Source organism: Patagioenas fasciata, chromosome 6 (assembly GCF_037038585.1).
Source record: "Patagioenas fasciata isolate bPatFas1 chromosome 6, bPatFas1.hap1, whole genome shotgun sequence".
NCBI classification, from domain to species: Eukaryota; Metazoa; Chordata; class Aves; order Columbiformes; family Columbidae; genus Patagioenas; species Patagioenas fasciata.
In genome coordinates, this window is record NC_092525.1 from 17944111 (window position 1) to 17965575 (window position 21465).

The 21465-nt window shown below is 42.8% G+C and overlaps 2 protein-coding genes across 7 annotated transcripts in view; one reads left to right on the forward strand and one right to left on the reverse strand.

The window, feature by feature from the left end:
- Window positions 1-19239, forward strand: part of JAK1 (Janus kinase 1) — a 57675-nt gene extending 38436 nt beyond the window's left edge. For both annotated transcript variants that reach the window (XM_065841829.2, XM_071810068.1), the window contains exons 6-25: window positions 830-993; window positions 1545-1887; window positions 3299-3472; window positions 3708-3865; window positions 4581-4704; window positions 6124-6310; window positions 8083-8189; window positions 9264-9410; window positions 10410-10497; window positions 10989-11116; window positions 11640-11775; window positions 12212-12363; window positions 13156-13306; window positions 14026-14120; window positions 14230-14422; window positions 15070-15194; window positions 15668-15840; window positions 16234-16351; window positions 16456-16566; window positions 16986-19239. In XM_065841829.2, coding sequence (XP_065697901.2) covers window positions 830-993; window positions 1545-1887; window positions 3299-3472; window positions 3708-3865; window positions 4581-4704; window positions 6124-6310; window positions 8083-8189; window positions 9264-9410; window positions 10410-10497; window positions 10989-11116; window positions 11640-11775; window positions 12212-12363; window positions 13156-13306; window positions 14026-14120; window positions 14230-14422; window positions 15070-15194; window positions 15668-15840; window positions 16234-16351; window positions 16456-16566; window positions 16986-17087 — 2976 coding nt within the window. In that variant the 3' untranslated portion in view covers window positions 17088-19239. The remainder of the gene's footprint in view (window positions 1-829; window positions 994-1544; window positions 1888-3298; window positions 3473-3707; window positions 3866-4580; window positions 4705-6123; window positions 6311-8082; window positions 8190-9263; window positions 9411-10409; window positions 10498-10988; window positions 11117-11639; window positions 11776-12211; window positions 12364-13155; window positions 13307-14025; window positions 14121-14229; window positions 14423-15069; window positions 15195-15667; window positions 15841-16233; window positions 16352-16455; window positions 16567-16985) is intronic.
- The window catches only part of RAVER2 (ribonucleoprotein, PTB binding 2), a 38893-nt gene continuing 33660 nt past the window's right edge, over window positions 16233-21465 (reverse strand). For all 5 annotated transcript variants that reach the window (XM_065842690.2, XM_071810072.1, XM_065842692.2 and 2 more), the window contains one exon: window positions 16233-21004. In XM_065842690.2, coding sequence (XP_065698762.1) covers window positions 20858-21004 — 147 coding nt within the window. In that variant the 3' untranslated portion in view covers window positions 16233-20857. The remainder of the gene's footprint in view (window positions 21005-21465) is intronic.

Consider the following 21465-nt stretch of genomic DNA (forward strand, 5'->3'; position numbering starts at 1 on the left):
GAGACCCTAATGGGTATTGTCAGACAATATTGCATTAAGCAGAATTTTACTTTTCGGTAATAAGGTTTAAAAAAAGGCCAAACAGAAAAACACTAGTGCTAGTATAAGGCAACAGAAATGTCTTTGCTTTTTGGTAGATATTTTCAGACTCACCCAGGGCAAAGCGGCTGCCACAGAGTTTGCAATCTTGGCTTGGAGATGTGGTTTAGAGACTGAGTGTGTGAAGTTCATAGAGTCACCCGGCAATGGGGGCAGAGATAAGCAGAGACACAAAGTCTTTATTGTGTACTGGAAAAAAAAATCATGCTGGTGCTAGAGGCGGACAGGGGTAGTGCTTTCTTTAGTTAGTGACAAAAACAATGTGAGGTTTTGGTGGGCTAATGTATAAAAGAAGGGGCTGGGTGTTGTGGAAGTGTCTGAGCAGTGCAGATGTTCTACCTGGGTGTCTACACATGTCCTTGGTCAACGCCGCAATGCTGTGGATGGAGGTGGGATGGATGTGCTGGGATGGTCCACGTGGCCATTCCACCTGCTCCACAAATCATCATTTTGAAAGGCACAAATGTTGGACACAAATGTTGGTGTTTCTTCTCAAGCAGGCAGGGTTTGCGAGGTCACCAGTTCTTGTCCATGTTTCTATTTCTCTGGTCTATGAGAATGCCTCATCTATTGCCCAGCTCTTCCCTTTGTCTCTTACCCCTTCCTACCCTGGGTTTCCATTTTGGACGACTCTTCTTGCTTGAGGAGAACCTGTGATCTATTGCTTGCTCATAGATAAACTATGACAAATACCAAATCTAATTGCTTTTTTCTTTTCCTTCCTGTTAAGGGTCAGTATGACTTAGTGAAAGGCCTGGCACCGATCCGTGATCCTAAAAATGATCAAGAGGTTCATGAAATTGAGAACGAATGTCTGGGGATGGCTGTCCTTGCAATCTCTCACTATGCCATCAACAAAAACGTGAAGCTCCCGGAGCTTCCCAAAGATATCAGGTGAGCTGGGATAATTTCTTTGTCACTGCTGAGTCTGCTGCGCTTCTCTTCCGGGGTGGAATTTTAAGCATTTTGCCTTCCAGAGTCTGACTGTACAGGAGTTACAAGCTCCAGCTACTTTTGCTAAGTGGATCTTCCTAATCTTGTCAATTGAGATATTAGAAAACCTGTTTTGTTTCTTACTGGAAGAGTGTTTGAAATCTCTGCAGCGGGTGCACCCAGTGCATCGATGTGTTGGGTCCTGACTGACTCACTGTAAATTCAGAGTTTTGGTTATTAGGTTCAGAAATGACATTGTTGAGTGGCAACCTAATGAGAAAACGGTTAGAACAAATTGTGTTATTGATTTGAGTGGGGCGTATCCATCTGACTAAAGAGCTTTCAGATAAGGTTATTATTTGAATTCCTCTTGGCTATTAATGCTGTAAACCAACTGAACAGTGGTTCACTGCATCTTGTTCTCTTCAACTTTCAAAGGCACTTGCACATTTTAGAGCATTAGAATTTTAGAAGACAACAGTATTAACTCACAGCATTGTTTTTCCTTCTAGCTATAAACATTACATTCCTGAAACTTTGAACAAGACTATCAGACAAAGGAATTTCTTAACCAGGATTCGGATAAATAATGTTTTCAAGCATTTCCTTAAAGAGTTTAACAACAAAACCATTTGCGACAGTAGCGTGTCTCCACGTGATCTGAAAGTTAAATACTTATCAACGATGGAGACCTTGACCAAACATTATGGAGCAGAAATTTTTGAGACTCCATTTTTGCTGATTACATCTGAAAATGAAATAAATGGATTTAATTGTGGAGACAGTGAGATCCTCCCACTATATGAAGTCATTGTAACAGGAAACAATGGAATTCAGTGGAGACTCAAGCCAACTGTAAGTATTCCTTGATAAATGAGAATTAGGGGATTGCTTTTGGGGGTGTAACAACTGTTAAAAAATGGTTGTGATCTTCAGACACTGCAGATGAGCTTTTTATTGAAAGGATTGTAGGATTATTGGAAGGGACCTCAGGAAGTGTCTTGTCCAACCCCCCTTGAGATCAGAGCAGGCTGCTCAGGGCTTTATCCATTCTGCTCTTGGGAACTTCCAAGGATGGACACGGCACAACCTGTTCACTGGGAAAATTCAAGACTGCGCTGTATCTGCCTGACCAGACATGAGTCTCCAAAGATTAATGTCTGTGGAGGCCCTTATGGTTTGGTGCTCTGTCTGCATGTCAAAGTCAGTTAATGCTTTTTCTGTACATGGCACCCCAGGTGCCGTGTTTGCTCATACTCATAGATTTTTCACAAATAAATTAAAATATAGTGACAGCAAAGCTAAGCTTTCTCATGTCAGTGATATTTTAGATGTGCTGCTAATTGAGGCCACTTTGCTTAACCTCTTCTGTACTTCGTGTACATAAACATTAAAAACACTCGAGGTTTGGAGGGAGCTTTTCTCCACGTTTAATACTTGAACAAATAGTCCTATTTTTGCTCACCTCGTTTCCCCGCAGTGCTGAGATCCACCGATAGGATCTTTTGTAGCACGGGCAGTATTGTGCTTCACTCCATTTAGATGTAACCCAACTATATCTCTGATGGAGAATTTCTGTCTTCAGTGATAATATTAATGGGGGAGCGGGGAGGAAAAACTGATGTTTGAGCAGAAAAGCTTGCAAGAAGTGCAGCCTGTTTCTTGTAAGGCTCCTGTGTCTGCTGATTTACAGATTATATTTACTTAAATGCCTAAACCAAAGACTTTCATCTCAGTGAGAACCTTTTTGTGACTACCAGGAAGCTTTGCTCAACCTCAACATTTGTCTCTTTTAAAATAGTTGCTAATAATTGTCAATAATTTTTGACCTGTGAAATGCTTGTTGTGGTGTGCATGCAGAATTTCTCTGCTGTTGGCAGTTTGGGGGTGCAGCACGAGAAGAATGTGGCTCTTGCCTTTGGGCTGAGCTCTGAAAGAGTATTTTAGGTGCATAATTTAGAAATTTCAGTAGAAGCCTTTCAGCCCTGCACTGCTACTAAAGTTATGCTGAGGATACTGAGAGGTAATTTACCCAGCTAACAACTGCTTGCTTTCATCCTCCTCGAAACTGTCTCATGGCCAGTTCTTGACTGAAGTGTATCTTGCAATACACACTGAACATGTAAATGAATCCATAATTCGGTGCAAAAAGCATTCAAGAATAAAATAGCTGGATTAATTTACCATGAATTTTTGTTTTAGCGTAAAAACACTGCTACAAACATATATTTTTATTCGTATACATTTATCCAATATATATTTGCAGTCTGTACAGACAGAGAAAGAAAAGAAGAAGAAGTCTGATGGCAAAAACAAAAAGGATGAAGAGAAACACAAAATCCAAGACTTGTGGAACAATTTTTCCTATTTTCCTGAAATCACCCACATTGTCATCAAGGAGTCCAGAGTTAGCATTAACAAGCAGGACAACAAAAGGATGGTAAGAACCAAACCCTGGCTGGTTTCCCTGCCATGGGAAGCTGTGGTGGCACGTTGTTGTTGGGTGGCAACCTCCTTGTGGAACATTTTTAATGGGATTCTTCATTAACAGTTGAATATCGAAGGTTTTCTGTCATACCTTTCTGACAGTTTTTTAACCCCTTTATGCAAAAATTGCTGGATATTAAAACACTTGTGGAATGTTGCAACAGAACTGAAATATCTTTCTGTTGTAGGAGTTAAAACTGTCCTCGCACGCTGAGGCCCTGTCGTTTGCGTCGTTGATAGATGGGTATTTCAGGCTGACGGCGGACGCCCACCATTACCTCTGCACCGATGTGGCCCCTCCGCTCATCGAGCACAACATCAAAAATGGATGCCATGGACCCATTTGGTTAGTAAAATGTTGGATTTTTATTCTCCTGCTTGAATAATTAGTCCTTTAATGCTGCTGCATCTTCCGTTGAGGAAATCTGGTATTTGGAAGGCTGCAAGTTACCAAAAGCTTGTAAAACAACTTAGTTTTGCTGAGGATTATATGGAAAATATCACTGTTTCTCTGCAGATCAACTTATCTCTCAAACCAACGTTCCCTCACTCTAGGAGTATTTTGAGGCTTACTTCACTAACAGCTCCAAAGATCATTGTCAGTTGAACAGATGGGGATATTTTAGGTAAACAGAGTTGAACTGTATCGACACTGACCCCGGGATTCCTTGAATGGAGGCACAAAGCCTTTGGTTTTTAAATAGCTAAAGCAATTATTTTCCCTTCTATCCACCTTTTGGGCTTTTTCTTTCTTTGAACATGCAATGTATAGAAAACTGAGAGTTTACGTGTGCAGTGTTGGATGTGGAATTTCCCCATTAAGCAAGCTAAGAACATAATAAAACTTCCTTCCCTTGCTCTTTTGCAGCTAAATGTGAGCATGTGTAATGCACACAATTCAGTCATGTTTTAATAATAGTAGAAATATTTCTAAGTTGTTGTTACACATTTTTATTCCGAATACAGGATTACTCTCCTGTGTATTTACTAATAACAAATTTTGGATGCAACTGCTCGTTTTTTGGTTTTCCTCATTTGTATTAATATGCTGACTCTTCCAGCACGGAATACGCCATCAACAAACTGCGGCAGGAAGGGAACGAAGCGGGAATGTATGTGTTGAGGTGGAGCTGCACCAACTTTAACCACATCCTCATGACGGTGACTTGTTTTGAAGGCTCAGAGGTAACATCGGATGTGACATTCCCAGCCATAATATGATAACGAGCTGAAGACTGGCAGCTCCTGGAATCCATGCTGATATATTTATGTTCTTTAGGGAAGACACTCTAATCTGTATTTGACAGATGATGCAGCAGAGTGTAGACACTTGTACTCACAGCTTCATTTTCCTGTGTGTTTGTATCTCTACAAATACACTATCTCAACAAATACAATTCATTGCATCCAGAACATTTCCAGTCATAGCAATAAAACTGTGCATGAACGTGATTGAAATTAAGCTTTTTAAACTTACATGACATACAGAATTATCACTGCAGCTTATTTAATTTTATGACTATATTTCTACTGACGCGCTGTAAAAATATTGCATGGGGACATTTGCCTTTATCTGTAGAGCACCACAGAATACACATATACATAGTTTCTGAAAGACAAATGACAAGTGAAAGCTCGTGAAGTGGGATAGGAGAGAGAACCAGTTAGAATAGAAAAGAACAACGCAGCAACTGCACAGAAATGTGAATTTTAGTGACCTCCATTGGAAGTCTGCAGCTGACTGGCTAGTTTTGGAAGGATATTTAAAGTGTTCACATAAGTACAATAATAGCATAAAGGCAAATAAACTGTTTCCCTTCTCTTAGAAAAAAATGTTAACAGAATCAGCGATGAGGTCAAAAAGGGACATTTGAAAAAGAAACAACAACATGATGAAAAAAAAAACCTTATTGGAAGTAAGAGTCATCTCTTACCATTGATATTTGGATAATTTCTGCAGGTATTTGCAGAAAAGCTGTCTTCTAATAGACAGGGCAACTGAGGCATTGAAACAAGAAATGAAGTTTGTCTTGGGAATCATTGTGAGGCTCAGAGAGGTGACGTGGAGCTGCAGGTGGGAGAGGTGAGGGAGCAGGAGCAGAGGGCAGGACCTGATCTTTCTTCCTCAATACATTTGAATGAAACTGGAAGGTTTGCAGAACAGCCACAAATCTTGTCTCACTCCTTGAATGATCTGGGTTGTGAAAGGGAGTTTTGCTATTTTTAAGTTGAGATTTTGAAACCGTGGTCCAGATTCTGCAATTCTTGACCAAGTGAAAATTCCTTCTGAATTGTCAGGGCTTCTGTGTGCTCTGGGGCTCTGCAAAACACCGAGGCCCTCATTAGGTGATTGCATCTTTATGTTGCTCTTCTTCCACTCTGTTACTGTGAGCCTTTCTGGGACTGAAGGTTATAGGAATTTTAGGGCCTTTTTCTACTTTGTTGGAGTTTGATCAGAGGACCCTCACTTAGGAGCAAGTGATTAACTGGTCCTACATTAATTGCAAAGGCTTTTGGGGAGCTTTTATGGCTTTACAAATGTTCTTTCACTTTAATGATTGGGATTTTTCTTTCCTTTTTTTCCCTTGTCCCCTGTAATGGCAGACGATAAATAATTCAATCCAGTACAAGAACTTCCAGATCGAAGTGAAGAAAGGCGGGTACTTCCTGCATGGTTCCAACAAGTCTTTCTCCTCCTTAAAAGAGCTGATGGATCACCTGAAAGGACAGATACTGCGGACAGACAACATCAGCTTCACGCTGAAGAGGTGCTGCCAGCCCAAACCCCGAGGTAGGTGGCCTGTAGGTACGTGTTCTTAGCAGCTTTGGTTTGTTCTGCATTCTTGTGTGAAGCTCTTTTGCCACTTAAAAAATTATATTTAAAGTGTCTTCCATCTCTGTGGGGGAGGAATCTTGCCAGAAAGCAAAAGCAGGTGCTGTGAAGGAGGTTTGAGGGTTTCCTTGTGCTGTGACAAGCTCAGGACAGTCAGGGGCTGGTGCTTCCCGTCTGCCTTGTTTGGGTGAACTTTCCAAATGACTGGGAGAAAAGTGCTGGTTTCCCTTTTTTTTTACCTAAACAGCTGGCCCTGTGGTATTGGTGGCAGAGGTGGAACTGCAGATTTGTTTAAAAAGCAAATGTCGCAGCTGACTCAGAGTCCTGGGCTGAAACGCTGCGGCTGATCAGGGACCATATAAGGTTCTTCCTTTGCTCCAGCGAGTCACGTCTGCCCGGCAGCGCCGCTGCGCATCGCGGTGCCTTCCTCCAGCAAAGGAGGGCTTGGAGCTCCTTTGCTCTCATTACGAGCTGTTCTTCACTCTGTTAATTACCACAAGGCAGCAGGGAAGGTTTGGGACTCAACCAGAACAGCCTGTCAGTCAGTAAATCTCTCTGTCAGATCAGATTTTAGAGGGACAATCTTGCATTTGTTAAATTGTTAATGCCAACACTTAGTAAAAATGTTTGCTATAAACTACAAGTGTCTTGCACCTCGATTTTGTTTGAAAGAGGAAACACAGCAGTGTGATTGTGTTGATCAGATAGTGGTTTCCTGTTAGAATAAAGGTAATAACTGAGCTACATGAATTACCTGCTTGTTCTAATGCGTGTAGAGGACATTAGTAATTGTCTGGAGCATGGAGAGATTAAACATTTGGACATTTTGGTTGCATTTTGATAGCTGTATTTGGAATTAAATAAAGGGGGTCAAGGAGTGGGCTGCCCGCTGCAGCTTTTCAGTGGCATTGGTTACGGTGGGATCCAGCGCATCATCTGTGCTCTTTCCTCTTCTGTCTCTTCCTTTTTATTGTTTTTATTTATGTATTTTTCTAATTTTTGAAACTCTCTTTAATTGGTTGTTGACAAAGCAGTTTAGGGGATGCAGAAATAAAGCAGTTTTCCGGTGCGTGGTTCATTACTGATTGTTTTCAGATCACGGTTTAGCCCCAACGCGCATGTTCTGCTCCCAGCAGTGGGAAGGCTGGATGCGCACAGGCATCTAAACCCATTGTATCGTATTAAATAACACCTGCTGTCAAACGTGGGAAGACAAAATTCATGTGCAAGACTTTTGGATCTAACCTGACCTGAAACAGAGCAGGAGGAAGCACCAGGGCTTTCATTTCCCATTCGCCAATTTAATTCTAGTGCTCTAGAAACAGGCTGTTGGTTTTTCCCAGAGCACAAGTTTTCAAGGAGATACAGAGAAGAAAAACTCCAGCTGCCCCTTAACCCATCTGCAGGCTGGAGATGGACCTGTTGGCAGGAGGGAGTGTGGTTTTTTACTCAATGTACAGTAGAGGTATTTTTTCTTTTGGTTCCAGGTATTTCTCTGTGCAGTGAACACTATCACTTTCTCAGCCCCAATATAGCTGATATTCTTCATATATAATATAAAATACATAGCTCTGCTTTAGTGAATTCTCTCTTGAATGACAGAGCAGAAATCAAAGTTTCTTTTTCTTTTTGGGGATTTACCTTGCAGTGAGCACATACAATAATGTGTATCACTGAGAAGGGTGAATGCAGTTCTCTTTGAAGTAATATTTTCTCTCCCTGCCTTCCAGAAATCTCTAACTTGCTCGTGGCAACCAAGAAGGCACAGGAGTGGCAGCCGGTTTATCACCTGGGGCAGCTGAGTTTCCATCGGATCCTCAAGGAACAAATCATACAGGTAGGTACCTGCTGAACCTTAGAAGCAAAGAAGCGTTGACAGCCCACTAGACCTTGTTAAATTAGATAAAATCACCTCATGCTGGCTGGTTCTTCCACTCCCGTTTTCTAAATGTTTATATGCCCTTGCATGAAAAAAGAAGAGAAAATTGGAAGCGATGCCTTTCACTAGAAATCAAATTGATATTTGAGCAATTTCCAGTGTCTGTGAAAGGAGGTGCTTCTCAGCTCATTCTTTAAAAATCATGAAAGTCTTAAAAACTGCTTTTCATAACTGGTTTGTTGCTAAATAGGCTGTATCTTTTAAAGCCTGATGTACCAGAGAAACAGGCAACTTGTGGTTTAAGGTAATATCCTACAGTAAAAAAAAAAAAAAGGTGAAATATTTAAAAGCTCTGCAGAATCTGACCATTCACAAATTTGTGTTTTAAACGGATTTAGCACCCAGGTTTTCTGATGACTGTTTGCAGTTAGTGATGCAGGTGACTTGAATAAACTTCAAAAAACACAGTTTTGTTTTGTTTTGTTTTGAAATTGCATGACTGAGCAGGGAGGACAGATGTAGTTGATGTTGTTTTTCGATTGGTATATTTACAGTCAGCACGCAGGCTTCCTGCAAAAGCCTCGCAAGGTGGAATCCTCTGTTATTTAGGAGGAAATTGCCCTCCCAAACAAAGCGTTCTCTTGAAATATTACTTCCTCTAACTTTTGGAAACACATGAAAGATGGTCTCGATAGCAGCTTATTGTAAATAAGAGGCCAGTTATTTATTCATTAGGTGTTTAGTCTTGTAACGTTCAATCACACTGAACCTGTTTCATGTTAATGGAGATATAACAGTCCTTTAATATCATGTGTTTACAGTGGTGAGTATCGTCAGAGACCACTAAAGTGAAAAATAACACACTGTCATTTGGTCTCTTGCTGTAATAATTTTAAGTCTTATATGTAGCTAGATGAGGTGGAAGGCTGAGTTCTCTCTCCACTTGGAGAAGCAGATTCAAGAATTCATGTAAATCTACACTTGTTTGCTTCATGTCCTGCTTTGAAAAATGTACAATGTGTTGTGTCTTAGGGCGAACATCTTGGAAGAGGGACGAAAACACAGATTTACTCAGGCATTCTCAACTACAAAGATGATGAGAATGAAGGATATCAAAATGAAAAAGATATTAAAGTGCTCCTCAAAGTCCTGGACCCCAGCCACAGAGACATTTCTTTGGCAAGTTTTTTTCCTTTTTGTCTATCGTTACTAACAAATACTGGGCCTCACCACATTGTACATGGTTAAATATGAATAGCCTTTAAAAAACAAGGAGTTGTGTGTATGCTAAGGGAATGGGAGATGCTGAAGGTGAATCTCACCATTGTAGGCAGTCAAATCCATCATTGACTAGAATTTTAGAGACACCCAGTAAGCTGATCTCATCAGAAAGGCACACCAGTGTGTGTACAGACCATAAGCGCAAGGAAAAGGGACCCAGACCTTGCTGTGGTTCTTAGGGACAGGGTTCAGTGCCAGGTCTTTTCAAACCAAAATGATTCCATGATTCTATGAAATGTGCCACCACACCCACACCCAGGGTGTTGTGACTGCACCAGATAAGAGCCAAAGAGTTCAGAGGGGGTCCGGCTGCCTGCCAGAAATCACCCCTGCCCTGTGTGCCAGGCTGCTAAGTCTGTCACCAGTCTGTCACCAACATGGCCACGGGCAAGTTGCTTGATCTGCATTTTACTTAATCATCTAGTAAGAGAGGCTGATGAGTCACATCTGCAAGGCCATGGGGAAGAGCGCTGGTTGGTTATGTGACCTAAATGAACAACAGCCCATCTCCAGCAGCACTCTACTGCCCCATTGCTGCAGAGGCTGGACAGGAGGAAGAACTTTTACAAATGGGGTGGTAAAATACTGGCCCAGGTTCCCAGAGAGGTGGTGGATGCCCCATCCCTGGAGACATCCCAGGCCAGGCTGGACGGGGCTCTGAGCAACCTGAGCTGGTGAAGATGTCCCTGCTCATGGCAGGGGTGGCACTGGGGGAGCTGGGAAGGTCCCTTCAACCCAAACCCTTCTGTGATCCCTACCATCATTGACCCTTCATGTTACTAGAAAACACAGTGATCTTCTGCAGATGTTTTTGTTATTGATGCTCTGTATTAAAGACTTGGATGACCACCACAATGACCGGCAGTTTTGCGGCTGACCCCTTTCCCTTTCTCACAGGCGTTCTTTGAAACGGCCAGCATGATGAGGCAGGTGTCTCACAAGCACATCGTCCTCCTCCATGGAGTCTGCGTCCGCGATGTTGAGAGTGAGTTGGGTGAACATCTCCTTGGGCAGCACATTCAGCGGGAGGTTTGATGGGGACAGGGGGGAGATGGGGTCAGCAGCTGCTGCCTCTTGATTTTTTCAGTGCAGACAGGAGTGGAATTGGAACAGCAAAGTAGTGCCCTTTCCACTAACAAGTTTTCCCTTCCAGTGCTGTCTTTGAGTAAGTGAATGAGTCCTGAGGAATGCCGGAGTGGTGGTGTCAGTACACACCAGCCCTCCGGCAGGAGTGGTTGCCCTGGGAAGGCTTTGCCCTGTGGGCTTTGAAATGCTTTGTTCCAGGTTTCCTGATCTTTACTACATAAAGCCACTCAGCCTTTTAATTTTGACTTTGAGCATGGAAATAAACTTTAAGGAAGGTGAAATAAAGGCAAATTATAACCACCTTACCTGGGGCGGGGAGAAGGTGGTAACAGGCCTATCAGATTACTTCAGACACCGATTATTACTGATGTTATGTACCTGAATTTGCAGATATCATGGTTGAAGAGTTTGTTGAATTTGGGCCTCTGGATCTGTTTATGCATCGGAAGAGTGAAGTTCTGACAACTCCTTGGAAATTCAAAGTTGCCAAGCAACTTGCAAGTGCCCTCAGCTACTTGGTAAGGAGGGACCTTGACAAAAGTGTTGCCTGAACGCTACAGAGGATTCATGTGGATTAGTAACTAAGGAATTTCCGTTCTTGGGTAGTGGGATGGTGCAATGATATTCTTTATGTATTCATTATGTTGCTTTAGATGAGGAGAAAGACTCTTGGTGAAGGTGATGAGCTCCTTTTTTAGCAGCAGGCCAGTCTGTGTGCTTGCGTTTGCCACCAGTTCCATCATGTGCCTGGGGAAGCTCTCACAGTCTCCCCATTCTGCAAATACGCTCTTTGTGATAAAGGAATACCATGTGGATCTTTTTTCCCAAGTGCATCAGCTCTACAAATACTTCAGTGTGAACAGCATGTGTCCCTACTTCTCCTTTGCCTGTTTTTCTCTAGGATAATTTCTTCCAAGCTGTACTTTTGGCTTTCAACTTGAGAGTATTTTGTGGCGATCCCCAATGCTGTGTGTGTGTTAGAGCACTCACAGAGCATTGCTGGCTCACTGCACTCACAGTGCTTTTCCTCCCTTGCTGTAGGAGGATAAGGATTTGGTACATGGCAACGTGTGTACTAAAAACATCCTACTGGCAAGAGAGGGAATTGACACCGAATATGGTCCTTTCATAAAGCTGAGCGACCCAGGAATACCCATAACTGTGCTGTCCAGGCAAGGTATGGTACAGGAATCAGATTTCAGTGTGGTGGGGAGGGGGAAAGGAAGAAATACCATTTATACCAGCTAAAACTGGCTCTGGAGTAGAAGTAACCAGCTTCTGAAAATGACACAGAAGGAGTGGGGCAGAGGGTGGGTGCTGGTTGTATGCATTTCTCTTAAAAAGTCACGTTAAGTCTAGTGAGGTAATACAGAAGGAATCTCAGTTTCTGGATGGCTCAAAGTACAACCTTGTAAAAGCCACAGAAACATCCTTCTGAGAACAGGGGCTTGAGAAGGAAGATTTCCCTGAAACTGGACAAATACTGCAGCTTTAGGTTTTGTTAGTTAAGCAAACTAACCTGTCTTGTTAGACAAGAATAATTAATTAGAAGGCTGTTTTTTCAGTCCTTTGATACTAAGTCCCAGATGCACTGGTTCTGTGTTTTATCCAAGAATGTGTTGAGCGAATCCCCTGGATCGCACCTGAATGTGTCGCAGACTCCAAAAATTTAAGCATTGCGGCAGACAAGTGGAGTTTTGGTACGACGCTGTGGGAAATCTGCTATAACGGAGAAATACCGCTCAAAGACAAGACGTTAGCAGAGGTAAACCTGTTACACGAACTTCCCCTTGACATCTCGGCTACATCCTCTTTAGCATTTGGGTTTCCTTACCCAATTTGAGTTACTTTTAATTTGCAGGAAAACCAGCTTGGCTGGACTTGATAACGGGCTGATCCATCTAAATTACCACAGAAGTCTTGTCCTTATTAAAAGAATTGCTAATTATTGCTTCAACCTGACCTTGCTGGGGGTTTTAAAAACATAACAATTAAATATAATTATATAGTTCATATACTTTTAAAATATAATTTCTGATGCTCTCAAACTTGTCCTTTTCTAACCGTTCTGTCCAGTTATAAACTGACTGAGGTTCTGCTTAAAAGCAGTTGGGTTTTTCTGTTCTTGCTTGTTCCTTATGGACATTGGTTCAGACCTGCTCTCCTGTGGGACACCGTTATTGTTAACTCTGAACTCGTAAAAAAATATAAATTAAATAAATCTTGTTCTGCTACACTGCTGGCAGTTTCAGCACTGCTGGAGCCCCTCAGCATATGTTCCAAATGTACTTTCTTTCTCTTTCTCTCACAGTTTCGCTGTGTTTTAGAAACTTCATGTGTTTTCAGTGGTTGCTCCGAACTACACCAGTCAGCACAGTAATAATTCTCTACTGGTAGGAGACAGTTTAGCATTACTGCTGAAAAGTAGGATTTTCTCAGCAAAATAAAAGCTCATGATGAGTTAAGGATCTAATGGTCACATCTTCTGATGTAGAACATGAGTTTATTAAGTTAAAAGCTAAAATTCATGCTGGAGTTTCCATTTGCGTCTTAACAGAAGGAGAGGTTCTACGAGGGGCATTTTGTGTTGGCGACGCCGTCGTGCAAGGAGCTGGCAGACCTGATGAAGCAGTGCATGAACTACGACCCCCACCAGAGACCCTTCTTCAGAGCCATCATGAGGGACATCAACAAACTCGAGGAGCAAAGTAAGGCCTGGTTTTGCTTATCAGTGGGAGGGAGGGACGAGGAAGGCTGGTTTCTTTGGCCAGGGTGGGCACTCAGAGAAGGTTCAGATTGGATATTAGGAAACATTTCTTCCTGGAAAGGGCTGTCGGGCATTGGAACAGGCTGCCCAGGGCAGTGGTGGAGTCACCATCCCTGGAGGGGTTGGGCAGACGAGAGATGAGGCTGTTAGGGACATGGTTTAGTGCTGGACTTAGGTCATGATTGGACTTACATTAGTTTCAAGACAACTTCAAGCTCTGTGAGATTTCCGTAGGACTCTCTTGAGCAACTCAGACCATTAACACAGGTCTCCTGGTTCATCCTGGGTTGAAATCACTACAGAGCAACTACAGATCAAGTCAAGGGCAAAAACTGACATCCCAAACCTAGAAATAAATCATCATAGAAACTGAGTAACTACTACAGTGTTGGAAGTATGGTGAGAGAAAACGGAATCAGAATCTGGAAGAAAGACCCAAGGAGCAACCCCTAGAGTGAGGAAGGAAGATCAGCAGGTGACAGACCAGCCTGTACTAATGGGAGGAATTCCCTGTCAGAAAGTAGGGAGGACTGAAATAAAAGTTGTGACTGTAGGGCTAGGAACGCACTGACAGCAGCAGACTGAGGAAGCTCTGAAGTGTCAAGACCAAGGTGTCTGTGCAGGAATCTGTCTGACCTGGGGCTTTTTTACCCCTCCCAGATCCTGATATTGTCTCAGAGAAGAAGCCCGTTACAGAGGTCGATCCCACGCTCTTCGAAAAACGGTTCTTGAAAAGAATCCGTGACTTGGGAGAGGTAAGAGCCATGTCAGATAGAGAACACAGATACATGTGTGTGTGTACACAGCTGGAAGATGTGAATGATAAAAGCCTAAAATGGTGCATTTATGGTCTTTTCCATTCAGGGCCACTTTGGGAAGGTTGAGCTTTGCAGATACGACCCAGAAGGCGATAACACAGGAGAGCAAGTAGCAGTTAAATCTCTGAAGCCCGAGAGCGGAGGAAATCACATCGCTGATCTCAAGAAGGAAATTGAAATCTTGAGGAATCTTTATCATGAGAACATTGTCAAATACAAGGGAATTTGCACAGAAGATGGTAAATCTTCATGTAGAATATTAAAAGTATATACTAGAAGGGTTTTCATTCAAAAATGGAACATTTTAAAAAGCAGAACAGCCTTAGTTCAATCTTATAGGTTTAGGTCTCCTTCTTAATGGAAAATTTTCTCTCTGCAGTCCCTCCTCCTGCCCATTTTTGTGCTTGGCTCACTTGGATGTCAGCAACGTGGTTGCTGCTCTCACCAAATCCGTTAAAAAACAAGCACATGGGCAGACTGGTGATGTCGGTGTTCCAGGAGCGAGCCGGGTCACAACCCCCTAAACCCAGAGCTCATTGTTAGAAGCCAATGTTATTATTCATAGAAAAAAGCTCTATTGCCTTGTATTGTTGGCATTTGCAATAGCGATTGTTTTAAACCAATATTTAAAAAAAACTTTAAGAATTTTATGTTTGGTAACTGCCCTGCCTGGAACAGATTCTCCTCTGGATTGGTTTAGTGATGGCAACAGGAGTTTGGGCCATAGTCTGCCCACGGTCACGCGATATGGCGATGTTGTTACACATTGAATGCTACTGGTGCTGTGGGCTTGTACAAGAATTATTGGTGTTAATGACATGGGAAGTGTCGTGGGTCTGCAAATTAAACCTATGCTCTGCAAATTAAACCTGTGCTTTGTTTTTAGGAGGAAGCGGGATTAAACTCATCATGGAATTTCTCCCTTCTGGGAGTCTCAAGGAATATCTCCCCCGCAACAAGAACAAAATCAACCTCAAACAACTTCTCAGATACGCAGTTCAGATCTGCAAGGTGAGCGTCACAGAGGGTTTGTTGGCAAGAGGGAAGGAGCAACGTGCAAATCTGAAGTGAGGAAGAGATGCAAGCACAGGGGGGTCAGGCCATGGGAAGTGATCTGCTTTCGGCAAGAGACGCTGGTTTTGTGCTCGTGGTGGATGGGGCAGTTTTAAGAAGTGTAGAGACAGTTTTATCAGGACACAAAACAATCGCTATAGAGGGAGAAGGGTCTGAGGATGGTGACTGCTCATCCAAAAATTAAAAAGCACAAAGCAGAAACAACAGTCTTGACAAATGAGGAATCCAAGGCTGAGTTTAAGGGTGAAGGGGTTTCAGAAAAGGACCCTGGAAAGTGCTACCAGACAGAGGACCTGTCACGGGAAACCTGGAGAATCACCCCTTGAACAAGAGAGCATTCAAAGGGGATGCTGGGAAAAAACAGCGACTGAAATGTTGAATCTGGCATGAAAGGCTTTCTTCTCGTTTAGGGCATGGACTATTTGGGCTCCTGTCAGTACGTGCACCGGGACCTGGCAGCAAGAAACGTCCTTGTCGAGAGCGAAAACAGAGTGAAGATTGGAGACTTTGGTCTCACCAAAGCCATCGAGACGGATAAGGAGTACTACACGGTCAAGGACGACCTCGACAGCCCTGTTTTTTGGTAATAACTTTTTTAAACCAGACTGTGCAGCAGAATACTTTGTTTGCTTCTGTAGCCATAGGCTTTTAGACATCCTCAAGATTTTTCCTGTTTTGCTAAGAGGCCTAAATAAAGATACAACACCAGAGCAAGGGAAAGGCACCTGGCAGACTCTACTTATCCACTCCTGTGCTGTTTATTTCTTCCTGCACTTAATGATCCATTTTCCCACAATCTTGTTTTTGGTCTCCTTTAGTTCCGCAGTGATGTGCTGTGTAACACTTGTGCCTTATTTACTATTTCTGAGACATCCCAAGCCCTGTGGGCATGTTAATTTATGTACAAGGACACTACAGTTGCAGAACGTGCTTCTTCAGGTTGCTGTGAGTCTAACAGGGTCTGTTGTGCCCGCAGGTACGCCCCGGAGTGCCTGCTGCAGAGTAAATTCTATATCGCCTCAGACGTCTGGTCGTTTGGCGTGACGCTGTACGAACTGCTCACCTACTGCGATTCCGAGTCCAGCCCCATGGCAGTAAGTGCTTGTGAAAGAGTTGCTCGAGTTGCTTAAATTGGATATTTAAAAAAAAAATGCAGAATTATTTCTGGAAACAAGACTGACGGCGGCTCTCTCCGCAGGAGTTCCTGAAGATGATCGGCCCCACGCAGGGACAGATGACGGTGGCGCGGTTGGTGCGCGTCCTGCAGGAAGAAAAGCGTTTGCCGCGTCCGCCCGGCTGCCCGGAGGAGGTAACGGCTGCGCGTTGGTGACGCTGTGCCCTTGGCAATGCATTTTAAACACCAAAAGCCCCACACGTTCCCAGTTCAGTAGGCCTGGCTAATCCTGGTAGGAAAAGCTTTAGGTTTGCTATTAAAAAAGCTTTTCTTTGTTTTTTTTAAGCATTAAATTGTTTTTTGACATTGGCATTCCCAGGTTCACAACGTCCCTGTTACACAACTGCATCACTGTTTGCCCTGTCACCTCCACTTAAACAACAAAAAAACCCCACTAGTAACAGGTAGTTGCTAATTCTGATCAAAATCTATGGCACATTTGTGTCAGAGTTCTTCACTTTATAGCAGTGAGAATCTGCTCCATTCTGTTTAGTGGAAAAAAAATTAAATGTTTTGGGCATCCCTTAATTTCTTTGTTTTTTAAATTTTTTTAGGTGGACCAGCTGATGCGGAAGTGTTGGATATTCAAGCATGATGAACGGACAAGCTTTCACAATCTGATTCAAGGATTTGAAACAATTATGAGTAAAATGTAATTAGTTTTTTTTTTATACTGTCAGTACTTTAAGTCCGTGTCAAAATGTAAATGCCCAAGACCTCTTGGTTTTTGTTTGTGTTTTTTTTTAACTACCGTAATTTGTACTCTGACTGTGCTAATGTGTTTAAAGGATTCTTTTTCCAACAGTTTTCCTTTTCAGTTTTAGTCAACGGTTGGATCAAATGAATTCAAAGGTATGGCAGAAACAATAGCTTCAACTCCTTTTGCTGCTGTTATTGCAGGGCAGTTTTATCTCATTATGGTCTCACCACAATTTGAAGGACCCTGATAGATGTCAACTGAAGGAACCATGTCAAAAAATGCTGCAGTTACTGCAATCTGTAGCACTTAAAAGAAGCTGCTGTGCACGCTTATTCCTTGAGTAACTGGTGGACGTAAGAGGACTTGATATAGTAATTTAATAATATTTGATAGTGTACTGAGGTTTTTAAGATGATGTTTGGCTGACAAATATCCTTCATGTGCACTTAAATTTTAGTAACAAAAAAACAACTCTGGCATAAAAAGCCAGAGAAGACAAAATAATCGGCTCATCTTAACCAGTGTGCAGGGCCGAGCTCTGGCATACGTTTAAAAAAATTTGCTTGACTGTCGTGTTCAAAAAATACAAAGCAAAACAAAACCTGGATCAGCCTGTATTCTGGATGAATATATTTGCCTAACTCAGCCACGTGCCCCACTGCTGCCCGCTGGAGCTTCCCCATGTCCATGGCTCTGACCTGTGCACAGGCAGCGTGTGGCAGCTCGGACTGCAGGGAACTGCAGCACGGCCAAGTGTGCAGACAAAAAGTAATTACACACTTTGGGGACAGACAGTGAGTCAGTGTACAGAACCTGGGGGAGCACCCCTGTGAAAGAAGAATGAGCTAAAGGAGACGGCAGCAGGTCAGTTCATTTTAGCAGTTCTGGAAAGCCGTTCACTTGGCCAATGGTGACGATTCTTTAAGAGCACTGCCCTTTATTTAATTTGCTGTACGGGCTGAAACCCAGTTAGCCAAAGGGACGGCGCTGGGACCACGTACCGTTTATTGTCAGGACCAGAGTTTGCATTTCAGCTGAAAATGAGTGCAGCCAGGGCCCATAGCTGTGGTTTAACTGGAAACCTTTGCTGACCCATGTCCAGGACACAGGTGTCCTTGTTTGATCTGGATTTCTCTGTGCACAGACCAAATGGACCTTGCAGGAGAGAGCACAGCATAGTTTTAAAAAATAATAACTTAGTTCTGTTTGTTTTTCCCTGAGGCATTTATAATTTTACCAGCTGGATGTTGCATTATTACGTGATGCCAGCGGTTCCCTCTTCTGCTTGTGCTAACAGGGATATCTCGGGTTGCTCAGGCACAGTGCGGAGGAGCAGGATGCTGTAATTTCTGTGGTAGTTCTGATTAAGAAGGTATGTTCATGTGTGACAGTTTGGAGGAGGGTTAGAGAGAAGTACCAAAAAAGCGCAAGGCTGCATAAGAGCACTTGCATGTTTTATCCCATTTTAGTCAATATGGAATTGCAGTTATTGAGTGGAAACTACTGAGTTTCCACTAGTGTTAGTGAAACTGGTGAAACCGGTGCTGTTGATTTGCCATGGCGTGGAAAGAAGCCACACACCATTTCTGATCCGATTCTGAAAGCCTTTGACTTTCCTGTTGCTCTCACCGCCAGTTTCACAGCTAGTAGATCATTACAAATATTTGCTTTTGTTAATTCAACCCAAATCTAGCATTCAAAAATGCAAGACTTAAATCTATTTGATTTAGTTTATATAGACCTTTAAAAACAGGACTGTATAAATAGTCCTAAAATGCCATTTGGCCCTTTGAAGGCGACCACAAGGCTGCTGTGGCCCCCGGTGACAATGAGTGTGACACCCCTGTCCTTGGATTTGTGTTCCCACCACACCTGGATTGCTGAAAAGGCTTTGAGGAGATGATAGTTCTGGCAATAACAGAAAGATGTCATTAAGTATATATCTATATATATATATAATTGTAATTATGAGTTGCAATGAGGTCAGATTTATTTTTACAGTATTACCTGTTTTTTCCTGTATGTCACTTAGGAGCCTGGTTTAAATCTGTAAGCACTTTGTTACTCTTTATACAAAGAAATCTAATAAAGATTTTTTTTTTTCTCCATGTCCATATCTTTTAAAAGCATAAATTAAACAGAGAAAGATTTTAAAATGTAACTTCCACGGGAACGGTGATCAGAACATGTCTTCAAAACAACCTTTCCCTGCACTGAACAGTTATTTTATAGCTAGTCCAGAGGTCTTCCCACAGAAATCCACTTTAAATGCGTACCAACAATTTTCAGTGTAAAGCACGACAAGTTGAGAAAGCTGCACATACAAACAGTCTGAACAAAATTTTACATGAGTTATCAATCCACATGGGTTGAATCCCAGAAAAGCTCCTGTCACCTGCGCTGCCATCTGGCCTTAAGCAGTTAGTGCTGTGCATCCCCACTCGGAGCCATGAGGGACGCTCACCGTGGTTTTATTATTTTTAAGCTTTGAAAATACGTATCCTGCTTGAAACGCAGGATTTAAGACTTTGAAAAAAATATATCAGTGCTGCTAGATGGCTTCAGTATTTTCTGGTACAATTAAGAAGAACCTGAATTTGAAACAAGATTCCAAGGCAGGAAACCCCCAGTGTCCGTCGCAGAGGCTGGCTCATCATTTACCTGTCACATACACTGACTGCAACAGGAACCGTTTCTACATCTTCAGCTACAAGGATTAACAGCTGAGAGGAAAAGCAAAACAACAAAAAAACCTCAAACAAACAAAACGCTAAGCAGAGTTGCTTAATGACTAAGCTAAAAAATAAGAAGTTTTATGGGCAGGCCAAGCTCACAGCCCAGTCTAAGATGTAACTCTGAATTATCCAGATCCAGAAAAAGTACAACACACACCTGATTTCTCCCACTTTCAGTTATTTTTAACCCTGCTCCATGCCCTGGCAGTGGGGAAGCAGCCCTGCCCCACACCCTGTGTTACACGGATGCAGTCACAAACCCTAAATTACTTATTCCAAGGAAAAACTGCAGCTTCTTGGCCTAAAAGCACAGATAAAGGTTACTTACTTCATTGTCCAAGTAGCACCTGTCCAAACTGCATTTCACATTGGTAGGCAGCACACAGTACAGCATCTTACTTTTAACAAATATTTATTGAAAAAACATCACAGAGGCTCTGGGAATACATTTGGTATGTCTCCATTCCAGGATTAAGAGGAAATATTAAAAAATATAAAGGCTGTAAATGCAGAACTCAATCCTGGAAAAAAAAAAAAGATTGAAAAAAACCCCACAGTCTGAGTTAAAAAAATAAGAAAAAAAAATTACTATCAATACTTCATCTTTCAACTTAACTTCCTCAGCCTGAGGAGCACAGAAAGGCTCAGCTTTCCCTCCTCAGGATTTTTATTGCTTTCAGCTGGTACGTTAAGTACCAAAACTCACCGAGTTCCTTGGCTTTGTCAGCCCCAGCCCACCGATTCCCTCAGTGGCAGACGACAAAGGAAACACCATCCCGTCCCTTCAGAAGACAAATCTGACTACCCCGAAATGGCTAATCTTGTAGCAATACGTACCGTTTCCTTGGCAAATCTGCCCGTTGTTCCTGCTGGGATACCTCTAACCCACACAGAAAGAAGAATTATTTGTCTGAAGTTAAGGCAGCAATAAATAGCAGAGGTACGAAAAGCCCATCTTCACAACCTGAGGGCGGGAGGGATTGTTTAGGTCTCAATAAACGCGCCTTTTTTTCAGCGAGGACTCTGCGTAACGCGCTGTGGAGCCCTGAGTCTGCGGGCCCAGGAACTCCCCAGGGCCAGGATCCGGGGAGGCAATGAGGTACGAAGAGCTGCGCTTCTCGCTTCTCGGCGGAGCCACCTAAGGACAAGAAGAAAACAAGTGACACATGATCCAGCACCAACGCATCAATAAATAAAGCTTGGGAAGGACCAGGAGCTGGTAACCGACTCCAAAGGCCCGACTCCTTTGGCTTTAAGGTCCAGCTATACACAGCTCATGAGTCAGTGGTTGTGCCCTTTCCCTACAGAAAAAAAAAAAAGGATCATAAAAGCATTGGTGTCCCACCATACACGCGTTTTTGTGAGGGCAAAGGGCTGGCAGGGCCAGGTGCCCCTGCTCCACAGTGCACGTTTAAAAAGCAGCGGTGTAATGGCCATGCTGTTACCCTGCAGCCTCGGCAGCTCCAGGCAGCTTAATCTGTTCAAATAAGGCACCAGTGCAGCACCTTTGGTGCCTTTTTCTCCTGGAGAGCTGAATGGGCTAAAGTGTCCTGGCAGAGCAGTCATGGCAAAGCAGATGTTGATGGACTTGGTTTCCGG